This window comes from Phalacrocorax carbo, chromosome 18 (assembly GCF_963921805.1).
Source record: "Phalacrocorax carbo chromosome 18, bPhaCar2.1, whole genome shotgun sequence".
Lineage (NCBI taxonomy): Eukaryota > Metazoa > Chordata > Aves > Suliformes > Phalacrocoracidae > Phalacrocorax > Phalacrocorax carbo.
In genome coordinates, this window is record NC_087530.1 from 10,206,270 (window position 1) to 10,226,384 (window position 20,115).

The following is a 20,115-nucleotide window of genomic DNA, read 5'->3' on the forward strand; positions in this document are numbered from 1 at the left end:
AATAAATACCAAGCGTGAACAACAGCAAAGTTTTGCAAAGGATGCACAAAACGTGTATTTCTTTGGTAATTGGCTGTAGTGACCCCAAGGACAAAAATCAAGCGGTGCTCTGGAGGTGGTATGTGGGAAGGACCCTGGAGAAACCAAGGCCAATGCTACGGCCTACACCTTGTCTCCTAGAGGTGTCACCCTGCCCTTCCCTTGTGTACAGTGGGACATGGTATAAGAGGGTTTGAAGGTCTGGCTGGGGGAGGGAAGGACATTCACATCCCTGCAGTGTTCAGACAGCAGCAGAAAAGGAGAGGAAACGTCCCTTTCTTCACCCCTGCTCCGTACGGGTAAAGTGCATGCTGCAACACTCCTCTCCAGCTCAGCTTAGAAATGGCAGCACAAGATTTACCTCCCCACATCGCAAACCCAGGTCTTCCATCAGCCACAAAGCACCAACAGGAGCTCCTCCAGCCAAGGCCAAACCACCTTTCCGGCATGGTCAGCTCAAACCTCGGCGCTGCTGCCCACGGCCGATGCTCAGAGTGCTTCCTCCGTTGCGGGAGGCGCAGGGATCCCACGCCCAGCAGGCAGGACGGCACTGAGCCTGCCTCCCGCGCGTGGCCGGGCGTTACTGGAGCAACATCCCCGCGGGAGGGAAGGAAGGAGGAAGCCAGCTGTAAAGAAATACAACCACTGCAGAGCTGACTGCGAGAGGAGAGAGAGGAACAGACAGGCTGGCTGGAAAGGACAGCTTTGCTGAGCCCAGGAGAAAATGGTTTGAGTAATTATCAACGGTAAGGAAACCTCTTGTTTGAGGCAAGAGAGCTTAGAGGGTTTTCTGCATGGTAAATACTCTGCATATTTTATGGCCTTGGCTTGTGGGGGAAGAAAAGCTGGTGCTGGAGCAGTTTGAAACACAGCCAGGACACCAGATACAGTAACTCCCTTTTAGCCCGTTAAATCCAGTCCCCTCCATTTCCTCTATTACTTTTGGCCATACACGGGGCCGGTGCAACCCAGAGACGATCCTCCTCCGCGAGGATCCAAGCTCACGGAAAGGTCCCCTCTGGGGAGGGCGTTTTGGGGTAGCCGCTGTTTTGCATCGCTGCGTTGAGCAGACAGGTCTCCCCTTTCCCGCCAGCCTGCCGCTATGTGGCCAGGAAGATGGGGAGCCTGTGCAGCCGGGAGCAGCAGGAGCCACCACCCTGCCCGGTGCAGGCAGACCGTCGCAGCCGCCACCAAAGTAAGTCTGCAGCTCACTGGGGACGGGGACATCCACACAGCTCAGCCCCGACCACGCTGGGGGTGGAGGGGCCAGGGCTAGCCTGGGCTCACAGGCTGGGGTGGGGTGGGCACCTCCTGTTGCTGCCCACTGTCTCGGGCAAGCTGCTGCCCTGCCCGCAGGGGAGATGTGCTGGGTCCCATCCCTCCCTGCCTGTGCTACAGCGACCACAGTCTTCCTCAGAGCTGGGTGCTTTGCCTGAGGAAGCACCGTGATAGGTAGAAGTTGCAAAAGTTTATCTTCTTTCCTGTTTCATCTTCCCTCGCTGGGTTTTGCCTTTAAATGTCATGGCTGCATTCCAGCCCCTGACGGAGAGGGTGAGCAAACAGCAGCCTTTGGAAGGGAGGACAGACTTACTCTGGGGGTAATCAGAGGGGTGAGTGGATGCAACCTGCTGAAGCACCACCACGTCACCAGGGCTACATCTCCCTGGGGCAATCTTTGTTATTTCAGGCACCCTGCTAAATACCAAAATGCCTCACCACGCACCCCAGCTGGCAGTGAGAGATTTCTCTCCTTGCTGCCAATCTTCCCCAGCCCCTTCCTGGCCCATTTAAAACACACAAATCACTATGACTTTGCAGATCACTCGTGCAATGCCCCAGGAGCAGCTGCTCCTCCTGGCCACCCCTGATTTAGCACAGCGGGTACAGCAAGGACCTTCCTGGCTCCTCGTCCCTGCCCCAGCCGCGGGGGCTGCTCCCAGCATGGAGGGCTCACTGGGGACCCGCTCCCGCATCACCCGGCCATGCTGCTCAGTCATTAAAGCTCACTGTCAAAATGAAATTATTTTTAAACAGCAAATGGAGGAATCTCAGCATGGGAAAGATCTGCCTCACCGATACCAGTTTCACTGGTTTGGCTGAGTCACTCCTGGTTGCTCTTGTGCAAACAAGCCCAGAGCTGCACCCAGGCATGAGCACATTCCTGGGGAGCTGCCACGGGGTCAGGTCGTGCCCCGTGGTCTCCTACCTCTGCCAGGAGCGTAGGGCTGTCACAGGAGACTCACAGGGAAGACGCAGGGCTGAGCCATCCGCTCTCTGCTGCTCCCATGGGCTGTGTGTGAGGGGAGGAAGGGGCACTGCATGCCTAGGGGGTCCTGTAAAATCTCCAGAATATCAGCTTTCCCCTAAAATAACAGCTGGATCCTTAATGGGGGATGAGGTGAGGGAAGGGGATGTCTCCCTTTGCTAATGCCTTAATTAAGTACATATGAAAAGAAAGCAGAACATTACTCATCTGGCCTGCCGTGGGAGCCAGGACTTTGCAGAGGCCCCAGATGGGAAGAGCAGCGCAAGCACTTGGGTGTATTAGCGAGAGGAATCAAACTGCTCCTTTGAGCAAAGAAGTTAAGCTCCTTCCCTGCAGTTAAGTGCTGAGTGTTTAATGGCACTCAGGGGAGCTGCCCCCGTTGGCACCAGCAGAGGGTCGGGCACACCGCCCTCACCCACCGCGGGTGCAGGGGACCGCACCAGTGCGCAGGGCAGCGGAGGTCCGCACCTCTCTCTAGCACGGAGCAGCCCACAGCGGCGCGCTTCGCGGCACCCCGGGGAGAGCTGGCCCGGGACAGGGCGCGAGGTGGGTACAGCTCAGCGGAGGACAGATCCGGCTGGGAAACGTGCATGATCTGGAGGCGCCGGTGGTGTCCAGGTCACAGCTTGGAATCTGTGGAGCTTTATCCTCCTTGCAGCAAGGCGGGCTCTGATGGAGACCTCTCTGTGTCATAAACCTGGCCTGACTGCCTCACGCTTACCTAATGGTGCTTACGGTTCCCATCAGGAGGCTTCCCAAGCACCTTGCCAGTTCACACCCCAGCCTTGTCCCTTCAGCAATAATTTTTCTCCTTGGCTAATCCTGAATCCCCCTCTTTTCTCCAATGCTTGTTCATCTGCAGATGTAAAGGCAGAGGTGTCAGCAGCCCCCCAAGCCAGAGCTTCGCTTCCCGGGAACAGCAAACCCATCCAAGACCAGCCCTGCAGGTCCTGAGGGTAAAAGCCCTCGTGGTCCTCCCCTAAAGGCCACGAGCTTTCTTCCCACATGTTTCCCCAGGCAACCTGTTGGCTGGGAATCCTGCAGCCCAGGGATTGGAAAACATCAGCAAATCCCTCCTGTACCTGCTCTCAAAACAGAAGCACAACGATAGAAAATGTCCCAATCAGTCTCTCATTACCAGAATTTTTCTAGCTGGCAGAAAAAGATGATCACCAACATGTATCAGATGCTCCTGGCACTTTTGGGCCATGAAGTGCCAGGGGAAGAGTACGAGCCATTGCATCCTAGCAGCAAATTGGATTTTTATACTGTGAAACCAGATTGTGCTCCCAATGATACTGGTATACATTCAGACGATTTCCATGAAGGTAGAATCAGCTCCTGCACTACAGGAGCCTTAGAGCTTAGGTCTGTGGAAATCCCATGGTGTTTTGTACAAGCCCCTTCCCCAAGCCCAGTAGGCTGGTGAAGCTGTCCTTACTGGGCAGCCAGCACCCCGGCACGATGCGCAGCACGCACAGAGCAGAGAGCTGCAGGGACCGCAGTCCGATCCCCGCTCCAGCAAGCCCCGCTCCGTCACAGAGAGCAATGACAGCAGAATCGCAAACTCCGCATGTGCGGGGATGGCTCTGCCCGACCCCTTCCTGTGGCAGCCCAAGCCGAACCAGAAATAAAGATGAATTAGAAAAGGCTGGTTGGGACCATGGTGTTTTTTTTCCTGGGTGGGGTTTGCTATCATTACAGTGTTTGAACAGACCGATCCTTTGGATTGTACTTTGGCAGCACCAGGGCTGGCTGCTGGGGCTCGCCTTGCAGCTCGTGTAGGAAGAGACAGACCTTGTCTCACTATTGCTTGTGGCAGGAACAACAGGGGAGGGGTCAGAGTCACCCCACACCCCTGGGCAGAGCTGGCACTAAGCTCCCGGGTCTCCAGGGCTCAGTCTCTTGCTGCCACCCTGAGCGAATATTTGGCCTTCAGTACCAAAGGCTTTTCTGGTACAATATCGCAAGAGGGGGAGATGCTCAGTGGAAGGATGGGATGTACATGATGGAGGGATGTGCACAAACTAGTGACCTTGATTTTAAGACCCTCCTGGCTTTTTGTGGAGCAGGTGTCCTGTGCAGAGCTTTGTTCAGGTAGGAGAAGCACAAACCCTGCCCTGGGGAATGCAGGGCTTTGGGTGGGTGGGGAGGGAGGGAGGGTGGGCAGGCAGGCTGGGAGCTGCAGAACAGACCCAAATCTCCCATGCATGTTCGGCCACAGCAAGGCTGGAAGACACAGACCTTACAACTCTTTATTCTGACCATTGCCACTTCCCAGGACAGCTGCCACCACCAAACCGTGTGGTTATGTAGTCAGGTAAACATCAGTGCACGCGTTCACCTGATTTTCATGGAAATGCCTGGCTCTGGGGACAGAGGAGGACACCAGCAGCTCCTGGACCACACAGCAGCTCTCCATTCATGGGCACCACCTGAGCACACAACCTCTTGTAGGTTTACAGCGCTTCATTTCCCATTCCCTCATGGACTCCACGCAAAGGCAGAGGTCTCCTGCTTACCACTGGCTCCTCTTACATGCTGTGTGCAAACCCAGTGGGGGGAAAGGAAAACCAAAAGAAATCAGCCTGTCCCAAAATGCAGCTGAAAGGAGAGTCTAAGAAGAGCTGTGCTCCAGGATACCCTGGAGGATACACAGTGCACGGTGCCTTCTTTAAGGCTTCATCCCATGAATCATCAAGACATCCATCACCCTCCTCCCAGGAGAGGCAGCAGAAGTGGCAGGTACCGAGCACCACCCCAAGCTGGTTCTTAACTGGACAGTTTGCTAAGTCATCGGCGGAGACATTGCCCGTATCTGTCGCAGGGCAAAGCTCACGCTCGCTGACAGCTATGTGACACAAACATAATCCAGAGAAAATATCACATTTATAACACTGCTATGCACTGGTTTTTCCCCATCTTCCTTCTTCTAAAAAACCCCACATACTTCCTTTTGAAGGTGTGGGGCTGGCACCTGCAGGTACTCCCTGCAGCTTTCCGCGACCCCCAGGTAAGACCACCAGGAAATTTCCCAATGGAGCTCCAGGCTGTGCCTGCATTTTTTCTGACTCCTCAGAGTACCTCCTTCACACCAGGCCAGTGGGCAGGCAGAGGGTCTCAAAGATAAGCAGCTTTCTGGTATCTTGCATGTTTTATTAGATTCATATCTCCATTCATTCATCCAGATAAGTCCAGGATGAGTGACTACAGCCCTCTCCTCTGCCCCATGGCGTCTTCACACTGTTTTGTATAGAAAGCTTTTATTTCAATGTTTTCCCGGCCCCCTCTGGTCACCTGCCTGTGAACCAGCTCTGGTGTGTGTTGAGCACAGTGGTCTCGATAAACTGGCAGAGACAGGGCACGCTGCTGTGCTCCAGGTGCCCCCCTGCCACGGCCCGAGGGAGCCGGCCAGTGACCAGGAGCCGGACATAGCATCCACTGAATATCACCAGGAGCTGCTGGGCCATCACCTGCAAGGAGCACGAGAGGCGTCAGAGCAGAGCATCTCCCTGCAGGAAGAGTGGATGATACACTAAATACCATTTTCTCCCTCACTCGAGGACTGGCCTCATCTGAAAGAAGCAGGACAGGAGCCAATGGCATATGTAAGTGTCCCAGATCCCCTTCTGGTCTGCAGTGCTGGCACACTGTCCCCACGGGGGAGTGACATGAAATGACCACTCGCCAGTGGGTGGCCGGGGAGCCAGGCTGCTTGGGGACCTGCCTGCTCTGTCACTGCCTCCCGGCACTTTTTTTTCCCTGTAGACAGCCAGAGCGCTTCAATCAGCAGGGATGTCACCTGCACCAAATTCATTTAGTAACAGCGAGCAGAAAAACAGAAATAAATCAAAACCATCCATTTTGAAGCTTCTTGCTGAGCGGGAATGAGGACGCATTTGTTGCTCAGCACGGCACAAGTCTCTGAAGGCGCGCTCCACAGAGGACACAAAGGCTGAGCGTGGCCATGCCTCATCCCCAGCCCAGACACAAGTGCTGGGTCCCTGCACAGACCCTCGGGAGAGGCTGGCTTCCAAACGGGGACCCCCAGCCACCAGCAAGGAAAAGCCTAATCCATTAATTCCTCAACGATTAAGCATTAACTGCTCAGCAGTGCCAGGGCTGGAGAAGGTGTATGTGGACCCCCAGGCTTCCAGGTGCTCCTACTGGTGAAAAAGGAGGTGACCCCAGCAGCTGCTGGGATGAGTTTTGGAGTCCAGCCACCTGGTGAAGTGATTCGGTACCTCTGCCCATCAGGGAGGGATATTTCTTATTACCTCTGGCGGGCCCTCGGGCACGAGGTGGAGCAGCTCGTTGCATGTCACAGGCTCTTTATTTAGGTTCACCCGGCTGGATAAAAGAGGGGACTCTTCATGCAAAGCCTCCTCCTCCGTCCCTGGGTCGGGCTGAAACGCCACCTCCATAACCACACAGAGCTGGTCCAGGCTGTGCCGCAAGCCCGACTGGAAGAGAAAGAGGTTTGGGGGATGTCCAAAGGCAGGCAGGAGTGCTGTCCCGAGGACAGCCTTTAAAGGGCACAATTTCCTCCTGCAGGTTTTTCATTCCTGTGAATTATCATCCCAAGACTAAAAACCAGCATCAGCCAAAAGCTGTGCCCAGCACTTGCAGCTGAGTGTCTTCATCCCACAGCCCCACTGCCATCACTGCCTCTCATCACGATGGTGACAGCCTGGCGTGGAGAATCTTGTCTTTAAAAACTATATGAACTGTATCAGCCAATATGTGAATTGGTGTGTTACTGCCCATCCCCCAGTCTGCATCTGTCGGTCCATCCAGGGAGAGGAGCAGCCTTGAGATTTTCAGAGGGTTGCACCCCTTCACCTCTCCTCCTGTGGCCATGGCCAGAAAGGGCAATTTGCTGCAGGAGAGTGCGGTGTTTGTATATTATATACTCATATAGGGGAAAACATTTTCTGGAGGCCAAGAGGACAACGTTTTTTATACAGTTAACCCAGTACAGCGTTTATTTATTCCTCAGGCTATCCCATTTTTTTCAGGAGGACAGCTCAAGGTGTCAGCTATTTCAAGTTGTGACACATGCTTTCAAAATTTGCCCTTGATTCTTGATTACTTTCCTTTATTAAAGTTGTGTGGTTAATTATCCAGACACGCACATACCACAGGGCCTAAACAAATTCCCACTGAACTGGGCACCGACTGATGCTGTTTATCCACCTCCCATTCTGTCCATCTCCCAGTTCACAGCAGGGGATGCCCAGGAGGACACTCAAACACTCAATTCTCCTTGCCCACCTCCATCGCACCAAAGCTGGGGGGTAGGGACGGACCTGTACGTGTCACCGTGGGAGCTCGGGCTGCCTCTGCCATCACTCACCTCTCGCGTCCTCTGCAGGTCCATGATGTGGGATGACAAGGACTGGAGGCAGCGCTCCGGGCTGAAGTGCACAAACCACAGCTGGGACGGGCAGGGTTAAGGAAGGGGTCTTTCCATGCTTCCCCCTCTGCAGCCCTCTGCCTCCGTGCGGATCGTGGTACGGACTTTGCAGGAAGCGGAGCAAAAGCAGGTGGTGCCCACGGGATGCTCAGGAGACAGGAACCAAATAACACATCGCAGGGATAATTTTAAGGCAAGAGGGTCTGGGCTAAGGCAAAACCTCAAGGTAAAGGGGGAGAGAAAAGGGGTAGCAGGGAAGGCGGACATTGCCCCAGAGCGTAGCCAATCTTCCTTGGGGGCACAAATTGGGATAACCCAGGGCCATTGCCCATCACTCACCTCAGTGGCCTTACATCTAAATAAATTGGTAGGTCACCTTGACTTATCTTCCCTAAACTCCTTCCTGCTTTCTTTCCTTTGTTTCTAGGGATTCATTCCATTCATTTTTTAGAAAGTTGACTGTACTTGGTGCTTGTCTTCAGGACAGAGGCACTGTTTGTGAAGAGTCTTCCAAGAGCAACGTGCTGGGGATGTGAGTCCTGCCAGCTTTGAGAGCGGCAGCCCCCCAGAAGGCAGCCAAAGGTCTGCCCTTGTATATTTACTCAAGCTGCCATTGTCAAGGGGATTCAGGAACAGTGTAAAAGCTAGAGGGTTAAAACAGATCTGACATTGGAGGAGGCAGAAATCATAAATCCTTGGGTTGTTTCATGCTCTTAGGCAGTTCTTGGGCACGTAGGTTGAGGTGGAGGCTCCTTGGATTAGTCCTCACTTACTGCGGTGCAAAACTATACTGGTCTGAACAAACATGTAATTCAGCTTCTTAAGTGTTTCCTTCTCATCCTGCATGACTTCACCCCTGCCAGCCCTCCTGCGGTACTCCCCACAACCTTCTCTGACCCTGTGTTTCAGCCTTGGTTCCCTCTCCATTTCTATTTCATACCTATCAGTATATATGGGGCGGGCGTGAGGTCCACCAGCAAATCTGGGAGACCATCTCTCTCACCTTCCTTTAACACTTTCTTCCTGTCTTGAAACCTTTTTTTCCCCTAAATCTTTGTCTAGTCCAGAAAAGTTATCTCTAAAAAGCAGCAAATGAGCCTCCCCCTACCCAGTTTCTTCAACCTGTGTTTTTAAAAGGCCATGAAGGTCAGAAGTGCTTGGCAGCTACAGACCTGGCTCCCAGGCACGCACCCCATGAAATCAAGTTCTCTAACATGCCTGAAGGAGGGAGCCCAGGGCTACAAATCACCCGGAGAGCAGAGGCGCTTGGCTTAGTTTGTCTCGGCAAGGCAGAACATGAGCTCCCAGGGACGGGGACTTTGGTTTTCTCTGTGTTGTTGGGGGGATTTTGCCATAGCACATTGCTGTCACTCTGCTTACAGTATGAATCATCACTGTCATGTAAGTATAATACACTTCCAGGGATAATTGCCTGCCCAAAGGACTAATCCCACTTCAATCTTTTAGACTTATCATTTCCAATTGCCTTTGGGCATTTCCCAGTCCACACTCATAGGAGAAGGAAAAATATCCAATCCCTCATGCCATCCAACAGGAGAAAAAACAAATCCTAGAGATCCCACCCACTGGAAATCCTCATGGATCATAACACCAATAAATACCTCCACATCATTAGCTCCCCAGGAGGGGTACAAATGATTCCCTACAGAAAGGATACTTGTAGGATGTTGTGTGGCCCGTCCAGGGCATCTGTAATCCCCAGTATTAAACTGTGTTTAATAAAGATTTCATTGACAGCTGCCAGCCTCACATCTGTATTCATATTTATCTATTAAAGAATGCAGGTAAAATTAACACATTCTACAACAAAAGTTGGGCCAGCCTACAGCTACCAACTGCAGCTGGATAATCCCAAATACCGAGTCTCTGAAAGGAAAGCAGTGGCAAGAGCAGTCTGCGGTCAGGCAGGACTGTCGTCAGCCACCAGTACCGGCCTAGCCACCGCTAGCGGATGTCTGCGCAGCCAGAAATCTCATTAAGGGTTATTTCTCTTATGGACAAGATGTCTGAAGCAGAATTGACTTCCCGTATCGTGTTCCCTCTTCCTTCCCCAGCAGTCCCTGGGTGAAGGACTCCTTTCCTGAGCCTCTGTGCACCTGCACGTTTGCCAGGTTTCCCTTTGGAAGAGTCATTGCATAGCTGTCATTAGAGGCTTGCTCCAAAATCCGTTAAAATCAGTGCAAAGCCTCCTCTGGATTTTGAATCACACTTTTCCCATATTATTCTTCAGATCACTCCTTAGAAATTTCCATGGCCCTGTGATTCCTGCAAACAAAAGTTGACAACAACCAAGCAGTGGATGCTGCAGGTTGGCTGCCTCTCATGCTAACCTCATCTCCCTGTTTCCTTCTACCACCCAATCTACCTCGGTTTTGTAATTTTATTGCAACATCTACAAGTTAGGAGCTCCCATCTTGTTCTGGACCTGCTGCAAGTCCAGAGCACCACAGCAACACAAGAAAACAATGCCATTAACGGCTGCACTCAGCCAAGACTGCAAGGACCGTGGGCAGAAGCTGGCTCTGCCGGCGAGCCCCTGTGCCTTCCCACCAGCCGTGGGAGTGCGAACCACGCTCTGCAAGAGTTGCTTTGTCTCCAGCGACAGCAGGCGCTTTGAGCCAGCCTGCCGGGCTCCACCGCCTACATTTCAGGCATTACGACACGTAATTTGGCTGTAAAACATCCCTTGCCTGAACCTGATCTCTGAGCCTGCTGTAAAAGTGTTCCTTCCTCCCCAGATGATTGTATTCTTCATATGAATCTGGGAGGTGACCTGGGTCCCAGCGCTTTGGTGGGAGGGAGTCCTGCTCCCCGCGCGCTGCGTGCCTGCCCACAGCAGCCTCCTCTTACCTTCCTCTGGCGGCGGTCGATAACCAGTATCACAACTACAGTGACGGCTACGGCAGCCAGGGTCACCAGCACGCTGGCCTCCCAGTAGCGTCTGAAGGAACAGAGCTGGACTGTGGAGTAAATGTTTGTCCAGAGAGACATGTAGAAAACCTATAAAAACCCAGAGAGACTGATGATGCTCACAAAACTATGAAAGTGAGAAAAGTCAAGGGAAGAAGAAAACTACTGGTCCCTTCTCCCCGGGCAACACCTTACCATAAATTAATCACACAAGATTTTCAGAGGGTGAGAAAGGACAGAAGTTCTTTCCAGTACTAAATAGGGGAAAGAAAGGACTAGAAGGACTGAGTGAGCCCTAGTTTATTATAAAAAATTACCGGTCATCAAAGACAGAGAGTGAATTATTAATGATGATTCATACCTAGGAAGGATTTCAACCGAGTTCTTCCATTTAGATAAGAAATGCACTCACTGAGGCATATTGATAATACTTCTGATAGTCCCCGTATTTAGAAAGCTCCTATGTCAGAGCACTCAAGGTGGTGCAGAGACTACTCAATTACAATAACGCTCAAATGGTGGACGCTGACACTGGGCTCAAGGACTATGTTAAGGACTGACAAACTTGGCCTTTGCATAAAGACAGGCAAAACTGAGTTCGTTTGGTCTTTACTTCAGATAGCATGCATTTGGGCAGGAGCTTGCCTAGAAGCTAATACGACGTGTACAGCACAGCGCGTCACAGCATCATCTTGCAATAATATAACTCATTTACACTAAACAGGCACCAAAATCCTCAAAACACTGAGCACCAGTTCCTACAATATTAGCAAAAGGAGGACAAGTGTATAATGGCTATCCGAAAAAGTAAATGCAACTAAAATGAAGGAGTCAGATTTTATCACACCCTCAGCACGGTGCAAAGTATCAGCCTTACAGTAGATGCTAATGGTTGGGGTTCCTGGAGAAGCTTCTGTCACCAGAAGAAGACAACCAAGACTAGACAATCACCTCAGTAACTGAAGTTGACTGCTCCATTGTCTAAATTGGCGTCAGGAGCAGAATATCTACAGATTTTTAGAATCAAGTTAAAAAAAAGGTCTGACATAGGTACTACTACCTCAGCATATCCTGGTTATCCAACCACAGACAGCCTGCTTTGGTGAGACTACCAGCAAGGGGGCTGGAGAAGGTGCCTTGCCCTCCATCTACAGAAATACTATGAATGGGGGTTTCCAAAGGAGCCCACTAGGATGCGTGAAAACCAGTATCTCCTCCCCACCGAAACCTCTCTTCCTTGCTGGGCACAAGAACCCCAGGTGTAGGTCCTGACGCATCTCAGCGAGTGCATGTCTATGGCAAGCCTGCGAGAGACGCCGCTGTCCTTACCACGGCGATGGCTAGCTGGAACGCCCTGGAGTTGTACAACATGTACCGTCTCACTTCAGGCTTCAGGACAGCATCCTGGATTAACCTACTCCACTGATCCGCTGCCACCTGCACAGGGAGCAAACAGAAAACTAGAGTCACCCTCCAGTTTCGAGCTCCTAGTCCCACCAGAACTAGCCTGGGCAGTCATCGTGGGGCCAGGCCGGCACTGCAACTGAAAGCTGTGTCCCAGAGCACCCTCCCGCAGAGCACACCTCCAATCTCATCCATACGGCTGTCACACACCAAAAACTTGTGTTCTTGCTTCATTTGCAGTGAGTAATATCTCCCTGGAAAGTGCAGGGAAAGTCACAAGAGAAAACCACCTTTTTATGACAAAGGACAAGACAGGTTGTCCCAGGGATGCCCCATCCCATCAGATTGACTTTCGAGCAATGCACTAGAACCGATGTTGAATGGGTTTCTTCACAGAGGTTTAAGCCAAGATCACAAGCTGACTTGTGGTCCATCCATGGGGAATAGACTGAAGTTGAACTGAATCAACTCTCAAACAAAAAAAAAAACACAACGTATGTGATGTGGTTGCAAATGCAAATGATGCTAATCCAGCTAGCATTCACTCCTACAGGGTCCCCAGGGGAGATAGCGCATGAGGAGCTTACCTGAACCCCAAGGGACTTCAGTTTCTCTGCGCAAAGCTCCATGTCAAAGGAGGTAGCTGAGCAGTTGTTGGCCATGCTGAGCACCATGAGCACCTGGCCGTTGAGGGGTTCTGCAAGAGCCCAAAGGAGTCATGAGCATGGCTCTGGCATGGGTTTTTCTCCCAGCAGCTAAGGACCCCATGGCAAAGGGTTGGCTGAGGAACGCAGACCACCCTGACATGTTTCAAATGGATCCAGAATCCCCCCCCTTGGACATTTCTAAGAACATCACAAGGACCTTTGGAAGCAGTCTGATGTCCCCTGTAAGGAAACAACCTACAAAAAGGGAGGAAACCCCAAACACATTCCAGGAGTAAGCAGTCACAGATAACATGATGCTCTGATCTACAGCAAGATAATGTCTTGCCTCACTGAACCCTAACTGAAAGGACAATGGACTTAAGCTGCTCAGTGTTTCTAAGGCTACCTACCTTTTAGAGAGATCTCCCATTGCCTGCCCACCCCGCCCACCCCAAGAAAAAGTTTGAGCAATCAAATTAAAGTGCTTTCCAATAATCCCTTTATCTGGGATGTGGCAGGGCTGCTCTGGAGCATGAGCTCCACAGGTCCTCCAGCACCGAGGTCCCCTCTCCAGCAGTGCTCCTGGACAGCACAGCTCTGCTCAAGGCTCTCGGCTTCCCAGTTTCAGCAAGGGCTATGATCAGAGATGTAATCTGGAGACCCAAGTTGCAGCCAGGAGCCTAGAAAGCGTGAGGACAGCCTGTCCTAGATTTGAGGAACAGGCTGCTTGGAGCTGAGGCAGAGCAGCCTTGGAGTGGCACAGGAGAGCTGTGAACTCCAGACATCCCATCTGGCATTCATCTAGAGTTTACACAAGCTGAGCTATGTCAAGAGGAAGAGATCGGGTCTAAGGAAGTGGCCTGTTCAGATGAGATCCTGTTTCACTGAACGTTTCACCCAGCTTCACTTCCCCTTTGCAGATCCAGGGTCAGCCAGGTGTCCCCTGGGGCTGCTCCTGCTGCCACTGCCACTTGGTGCTCTCCCAGACTGCTGCGCTGGCTGAAACACAGCGTGCACTCACCTCCCCCTTCTCTCCCGCTTACGTCCTCCATCCTCATCAACTCTTCACTGCTCAGGAACAGGAGATGCCAAGTGAAATGAGGCAATTACATTACGACAGGGCGTGACTGCATCGAGTCAAAAAGGGAAGAGCAGATGCATCTGAAACCTCCAGGATAACAAGGTCCTGTTTGTTCGCCAAGGTTTATCTCCTCCTGACACAGAGCAGTGGAGGCGGTGAGTATAAAGCAAGAATAAAAACGAATTGCCCCAGCCTTGGGCTCGGCCCTCCTGTTCTCCATGGCTTTGGTCAAGTTGCTCGGCACAACACTGGATGCCAACCTGAGATACCCGCGATCTGCAGAGGGGCTCAGCTCCTTGAGCTCTGCTGGAGCCTGCAGGAGTGACACGAGCTGCTTCATCCCTGCAAAAACTGAGCACTAAGGAGGTGCCATGAACTGAGCAAGCAAAAAGGGCGCCCTGCTGAATGGTGTGTGGAGGTCCCAGCACACACAGCCATCCATGGCACTGCCTTCCATCTCTGCACAGCACCTCAGGCAGTTTCCAAAGTAGTGCTGCAGAGACGGAGCAAATTGTTACCAGGGTAGGCAGTCACTTGGAAAGCACAGGTCAAGGTTCCCAAATATTCCTTGACTTTTGAAGGCTAAGAGAAGAGGACTTCCAGGGTCCTGATTTTCAATCACTTGATGCCCATTCACTCTATGCATCAGGCTTTCCAAAACAAGTCAAAGTGTGTCCATCCCCTCCTCAAAATGCTGAAACATCCATAATCTTTAATCACTTTTGTAAATGAGATGCTGTTAAGAAGTGCCTTTGAAAAATCTGCCTTCTGTTATTTTAAGGGTGCTGTAGTCAGTACTGCCCCCCTCCTTATCATCAAGTTGCTCGCTTACCTTTCACCCACTGCAGGGATCCTTCCTTTAAATCACTCTTACAATACAGGATGGAGGAAAGTGACCCATTTTTCTCAATTCCACCAGCTTGGCTGTTATGGGCCATGCTGAAGGTGCCTCTCTTTGAGGGACTCTATGTCGTATTGTCAGAAATCCAGCGCTTTGTACATCCACCTTGTCTTTCACTGTTAAGAAATGCCAACTCAGCCCCAAGGCAGCAGGCAGCTGGCTGGCTCTCCTGTGGGGACCAGATTGTGAAATCTTCACGCACACTCCCACTGGCGACTTCCTCGAGATCTTGCTTTCCATGAGCAAGGAGGCATTTTCTAGCCCTGAAAAGCAGAAAAGAAAAAACTCCGGACCTTGCAGAGAAAGCAAACAGAGGGTAACAGCGCAGACCACTTGGGTGTACTCTGCTCTTTGAACCCCGCTCCCTGCGGATGCTATCACCGGGTAGGTGTTAGCCAGCCACGAGCGCAGCACGCACAGGCTCGCCTTCTGCTCCAATGACTTTTTTTTTTTAATAGGTGGAAAAGTTATCCTTAAGTATTCCTTAAATTATCCTCCCAGCCTTAAGGATTCGTATTTTGTAAACAATTAATCAAAGAATAGGCAGGATTTCTCTTCGCAAAGGCAACAGGCTTTTTACTGTTGCTTTCAGCGGGCACTTTCAGGGGAAAGTGGAGCAGGTGTAAACGCCCTTCCCTGGAAGCGAGGCGCCCCGCTCACTGACGCGGGGGATAATTCCCCACCATACAAAGGAAGCAGCGCAGGTAATGAAGAAAAATGCATCCTCCGAAGGCAGAGGCAAGCAGAGCTCTCACCCAGCAGCAGCGAAGCCTTTGAGGGTCTCTGCTTTCCTTTCCCCTCTCCCCTCTGCCGCAGGCAGTGCCAGGAGTCGATGGGGCACGTCCCCGCAGCAAGCACCGTGCTCACGGTTTTCCAGGCAAATGCTGCTGACGTAGGTCTCTAACCTACTGCGCCAGGGCCTGTGGGTGGTTATTAAAGCAAATGCTTGGAAGACCCTGAAGTTTACTTTTCAATTATCTTCCGCTCACGTGGCTCAACTGCATCCGCGCTGGCTCTCCAAAACTTTCATTTACTTTTTAACCTCTGCTTGGCCTTACTGTTGCACGAGGAGCCTGTTGCTGTCTCTTGCTGTAAGAGTCCCTCGCAGAGCTCATCTGCTCTCCTTCCAAAGAGGATTGCTTTATTTTTGGCTGATGGTGTTGCTGCAATTACCCCCTTGCACAAAGCCAGGATAGTCACCAGTTGAAGGACTGTCAGAAAGGAAATTGAGGCAAGAGAAACAACACAAAAGGTTCTTCTGATTGCAGAAAAAACCCGCAGAGGGCTGGAAACTCACACTTAAAGGAATCAAGCCATGGTACACATTGCGCAAGAGGTGTGCAGCGTGTGTGTGTGTACACGGGATGGGCACAGCACCTGCTCTTCACCGGCGCAGGTGAGCAGCGCTTCTGCTGTACGTTGACTGCGGCTCCCCAGTGCTATTTCCTTGCTGAGCGGAGGCAGGCACGTGTTACGGAGCACGTCTCCCCGACCAGAAGGTGGGTTCAAACAGTGAGTCTTCTCACTTCTTTCCCCTTTTGCATTCAATCCTTTCAGGTTAGTGTCAAGCAGAAGGGAAAGTGAAAAACAAGACAGAAAAGCCCGCACAGAACAGCAGCAAAGCAGATGGTGAAAAAACAGAGGAAATAAAAGGAAAACCTAATTACAACCTACCACCCTGTGATTGCTGTTGTCATGTTAAGTTAGAGATGAATCAAGGCTCTCTGGCTTAGATGCCGAGCATTTTGAGTCCCTGGAGGACAGCCCCCAGGAGATGACAGCAAATGGATGGTGCAGCAGGGTCAGGGCAGCTCAGCCTTCCCCAGCCCGTTGGGGGCTGCAGGAGGGAAACAGCCTTCCCCAGATGGGACGAGATCGTCAGCAAAAGGAGCTTTGCTTTTACCTCTTTGTGCTGCACAGGCGCATTTGGCTCTGTTGACTTTTACTGCAGAACCACCGCCGGGTTTTGGAGATGGTTCTCCCAAATCCTCCTCTGCCTCCTCCTGTGCTAACAGGAGGGGCATCCTCTTATCTCCTGCACTCCCCAGGCTCTGTGTCTCTCTACATCTCTTCTTTATGTAATGCTAATGTCTCTCTGGTGACTTTGCCTCCTTCAGCCTTCCTTTTAGGACACCACTAAGCCCTAGCTAAACAGCAGAGAAACATTCTGCAAGTCCTTCTGCTTCATTTCCAGAGCAGCTGGCAGAGGCTTACCTGGTCCAGCTCACCTCCTGCTCCCAGGAACCCAGCTCAGCTCACTCCTCCTCCTCACCGTCCTTTATCTGCCATCATCCAACTCTCCACTGCCCAGGCGCCACGCTGTCCCACCACTGAGCGGGGAGGTCCCACAGCCCAGCCTGTGCTCTCTTCCCTGCGTCTCCCAGGGACCACAGACTAAGCAGGCACAGCTCACCCAAGGCAAGAAGCCTGCACCCCCGCACGCTCCCTCCCATTACCCCAAGCTGCAAGCACCAACTTGCAAAATCTCCCTCGTGCATGTGACTTTTCCTCTAGGCTGGTTTCAGAAATGTGGTTTTAACCCTCTAGAGTTCCTCAAAACCGCTTCCCACCAAAGGCACAGCCATGGGTGTAGATCCCACTGCAGGAGTTATCCTCACCTTTTGCATGGTGGAGGTCCAGAGCTGGAGCTGGACCCTAAGGGCCATGCAGGGCTGAAGAGTGCCACAGACAGAAGGCTGTCCTCCTCCTCCTCCTCCTCCTCCTCCTCCTCTTCAAACAGCCAGGCACAACTCATGAAGTACAAATCCCAAGGTTGCATCAGATTAGTTGCCGTGAATACATTAGTGAAAGCCAAGCATGATCAATAGGGTTGCAGAAATCAGAAGAGCTGAATGAAGATCTCAGGCTGAGAACGGGTCACTGTATATTCAGCAAAAGGTCATGGTAAAGCACAGAGAAACAGGGATAATGCACAGGGTGGGACCCGTAGCCCTCCTCAAAACAAGAGGCTGCACTGATATGGAGGGAGGTGCAAGCTTCCTCTCCAGCTGCTGTACTCTGAAGAAAAGAAGTAGGATCATGGTCAGACAGACTGTCCAGAACAGCTTCATGTGCTGGGGAAGTCATTTGCTTTCATGCAAAGAGGTAACGCTGAGAGACACCACAGGAGAGGAGACTCATTTGCCTGGGAATCATGGTTTCACAGCTCACCCAAAGCTAGAGGATCCATGAGGACTAGGAACAGGGTGAATCAAGTATCTTAGTGACTGTTGGTCTTAGTGAACCATTTATAAAAAAAAAAAAGATAAAGAAAAGAAAAGCTTCATTGCAGTGCCTGTACAATTGCAGGAGAAAATGCTGTTCTCTTGGAGAGATGGATTTCTGCAACCATGCTTGTTCCAGGCATTGCTGAGCAATGCGTTCATTACATCACATGGCTGCATGGGGAACAGAACTGACTTCAAAACCACTTACCCACGTGGGATCTTGTGACACTGGAAACTGGCAACTCATGAAGTAACATCATCCAGGTATTAATTAAAATCAGATAAATCTTCTTGCTGCTGTCGCTAGCTCAAGGCCCAGCTCAAATCCCCACCCAAGATAGGGCCATGCAGAGATTTAGGTTCTTTTGCAAACACTCCTCATCAAAGGTTTTGGTTTCGTTTCCACCTCTTCTCGCCCACTCAAGGATCCTACAGAGGGAGAATATGACAACCAAAGTGCTTAGAAAGAGCACTGTCAGCTCACTGCAAAAAATGCCCGAGGCAAAAACTCTGTGGGGGCAATAAACCTGAAAGCAAAACTCATAATTACTTGCAGCATGTACACCGTGCGCCTCTTGTTTAGCAAGAGGTGCGTGTGTGGGCTGGTCTTGGCATCAACACATCCCATCAGCACAAGCAGAAAAATCCTGCTTATCTGGCAGGGGTGTTGGGGGGAAAAACAGGAAAAAAAAAACAACCAAAAAAAGGTAATTCCAAAGTTAAAACAATCCCAGTTTTGCTGCTCTGAAGCAGCAAAAAACGCCACACGCTATTAAATTTTTAGAAACTTTTAGACTAACAGGCTTTCCCTCTGAAGGTTTTCAAAGCACCTGTTTCATGCCTATCTAAGAAACCGAGAAGGAAGCTCCAGAGCATCTTAAATGAACCTAAACAGAAGGCAAGGTTTTTCAGTTATTTTTCTGAGATTGTTTCCCACCCAACCACCTTCCTGAAGTTGCAGATCTGGGCCAAAGGAGAGGATGGAACCGCAGGTCAGGTTGTGTGGAGCGAAGGTCTCCCAGGCCGACTCTTCCTGACTTCAGCAGGCATGAAGCCACACCCTCAGGAACCTTTGGGAGGTGTTTGTTTTCTGTTCATCTTAATCGGTGCATAATTTTGATGCTTTTGTTAGGCAGGAGAGATCCTACTGAGTATCTTCTCAATCCAAGCAGGTATTCTGCAGCCACGGGTCTCACAGAATAGTCTATAAAATATTAAATGATTCAATATATTTTAATAAACAACACATTTTAGATTCTAGCTAGACAATAAGCTGCCATTGTATTTGCACGTATGCTTTATATCTGGGTTTCTGATGTGTCTCTAACGTTCCCATCCTACCTACTAACGGCTCTACCAAAACTTGAGCATTAGAAATTAAAGCCAGCACAGAGGATGGTAATTAACAGCAAATACAAAGTCACTCAGTAAGCTAGAAAGACGTTTGGAGACAGGCAAATAGGGAACTATTTGACTGTAAAACAGAAAGAGGACGCTGGCAGGATCCCAATGCAGACTGGAGGTGCTTCTGTTTCATGGAGCCCAGCTGACAACCTCTGAAACTGGCCCCATTTAAAAATGAAGGTCTTCCAAAAATTGAAATGAGAATGAATGAAATGCAAGTGAACGAAAATGCAGACTTCTCTCTTCCAGGAGGGATCGTGTTCACTGTATGTTCAGCTTGTGCTGGCTGGCCGGGGATTTGGGGATTTGCTTTATACAAATCAGAGAAGGCAGGTTGAGGTTTGTCTTGAGCTTCAGTCACTGGCATCCATGAAGAAGCAAGTCCTGACTTAACACAAACCCACAGCAAGGCTATTTGCAAAGTCTCCCTATCTTCGCTTGCTCTTTGCCTATTTTCTGCTTCCCGGTCTTAACTCTCTGATAATTAAGTGATGACCCCCCACCGCAGCCTTCTCACGAAGGGACACTTTCACCCTACTGTCAAATGAGACTCACCCTTCCTTCCAACACGACGAAACCAGCTGCCGGGGCCAACGGGTCTCAGGGGACAAAACCCAGGCGCGCAGCCCCGGGACACGGGGACAGCAGGACTCCAGCGGTGGCGATGCCGGAGCCCCCGCACCTATCGGACACGCAGGGCCTCAACCTTCCTGGTAGAAAGCAGTTAAAACCTAAATCTTTCCCATTTCAGATGAAGCTGATTACTTCTTCTAGGCTCAGTGAATCTGGCGAAAAATCA

At 51.1% G+C, this 20,115-nt stretch overlaps 1 protein-coding gene and 1 long non-coding RNA gene across 2 annotated transcripts; one reads left to right on the forward strand and one right to left on the reverse strand.

The window, feature by feature from the left end:
• Window positions 1-323: 323 nt before the first annotated feature.
• LOC135316228 (uncharacterized) lies at window positions 324-3,956 on the forward strand. Its single transcript, XR_010375666.1, has 4 exons — window positions 324-338; window positions 422-785; window positions 1,133-1,234; window positions 3,168-3,956. It is a non-coding gene; the product is annotated as an uncharacterized LOC135316228 (long non-coding RNA).
• A 1,479-nt stretch (window positions 3,957-5,435) lies between these two features.
• Window positions 5,436-18,341, reverse strand: TMEM268 (transmembrane protein 268). The gene is given in 11 exon segments (XM_009512457.2): window positions 5,436-5,778; window positions 6,583-6,768; window positions 7,662-7,742; window positions 9,400-9,510; window positions 10,593-10,742; window positions 11,982-12,089; window positions 12,644-12,753; window positions 14,617-14,737; window positions 14,740-14,857; window positions 14,859-14,948; window positions 17,304-18,341. Coding segments are annotated over 11 exon segments (1,416 nt in total). The 5' UTR covers window positions 17,465-18,341; the 3' UTR covers window positions 5,436-5,598.
• Window positions 18,342-20,115: the final 1,774 nt, after the last annotated feature.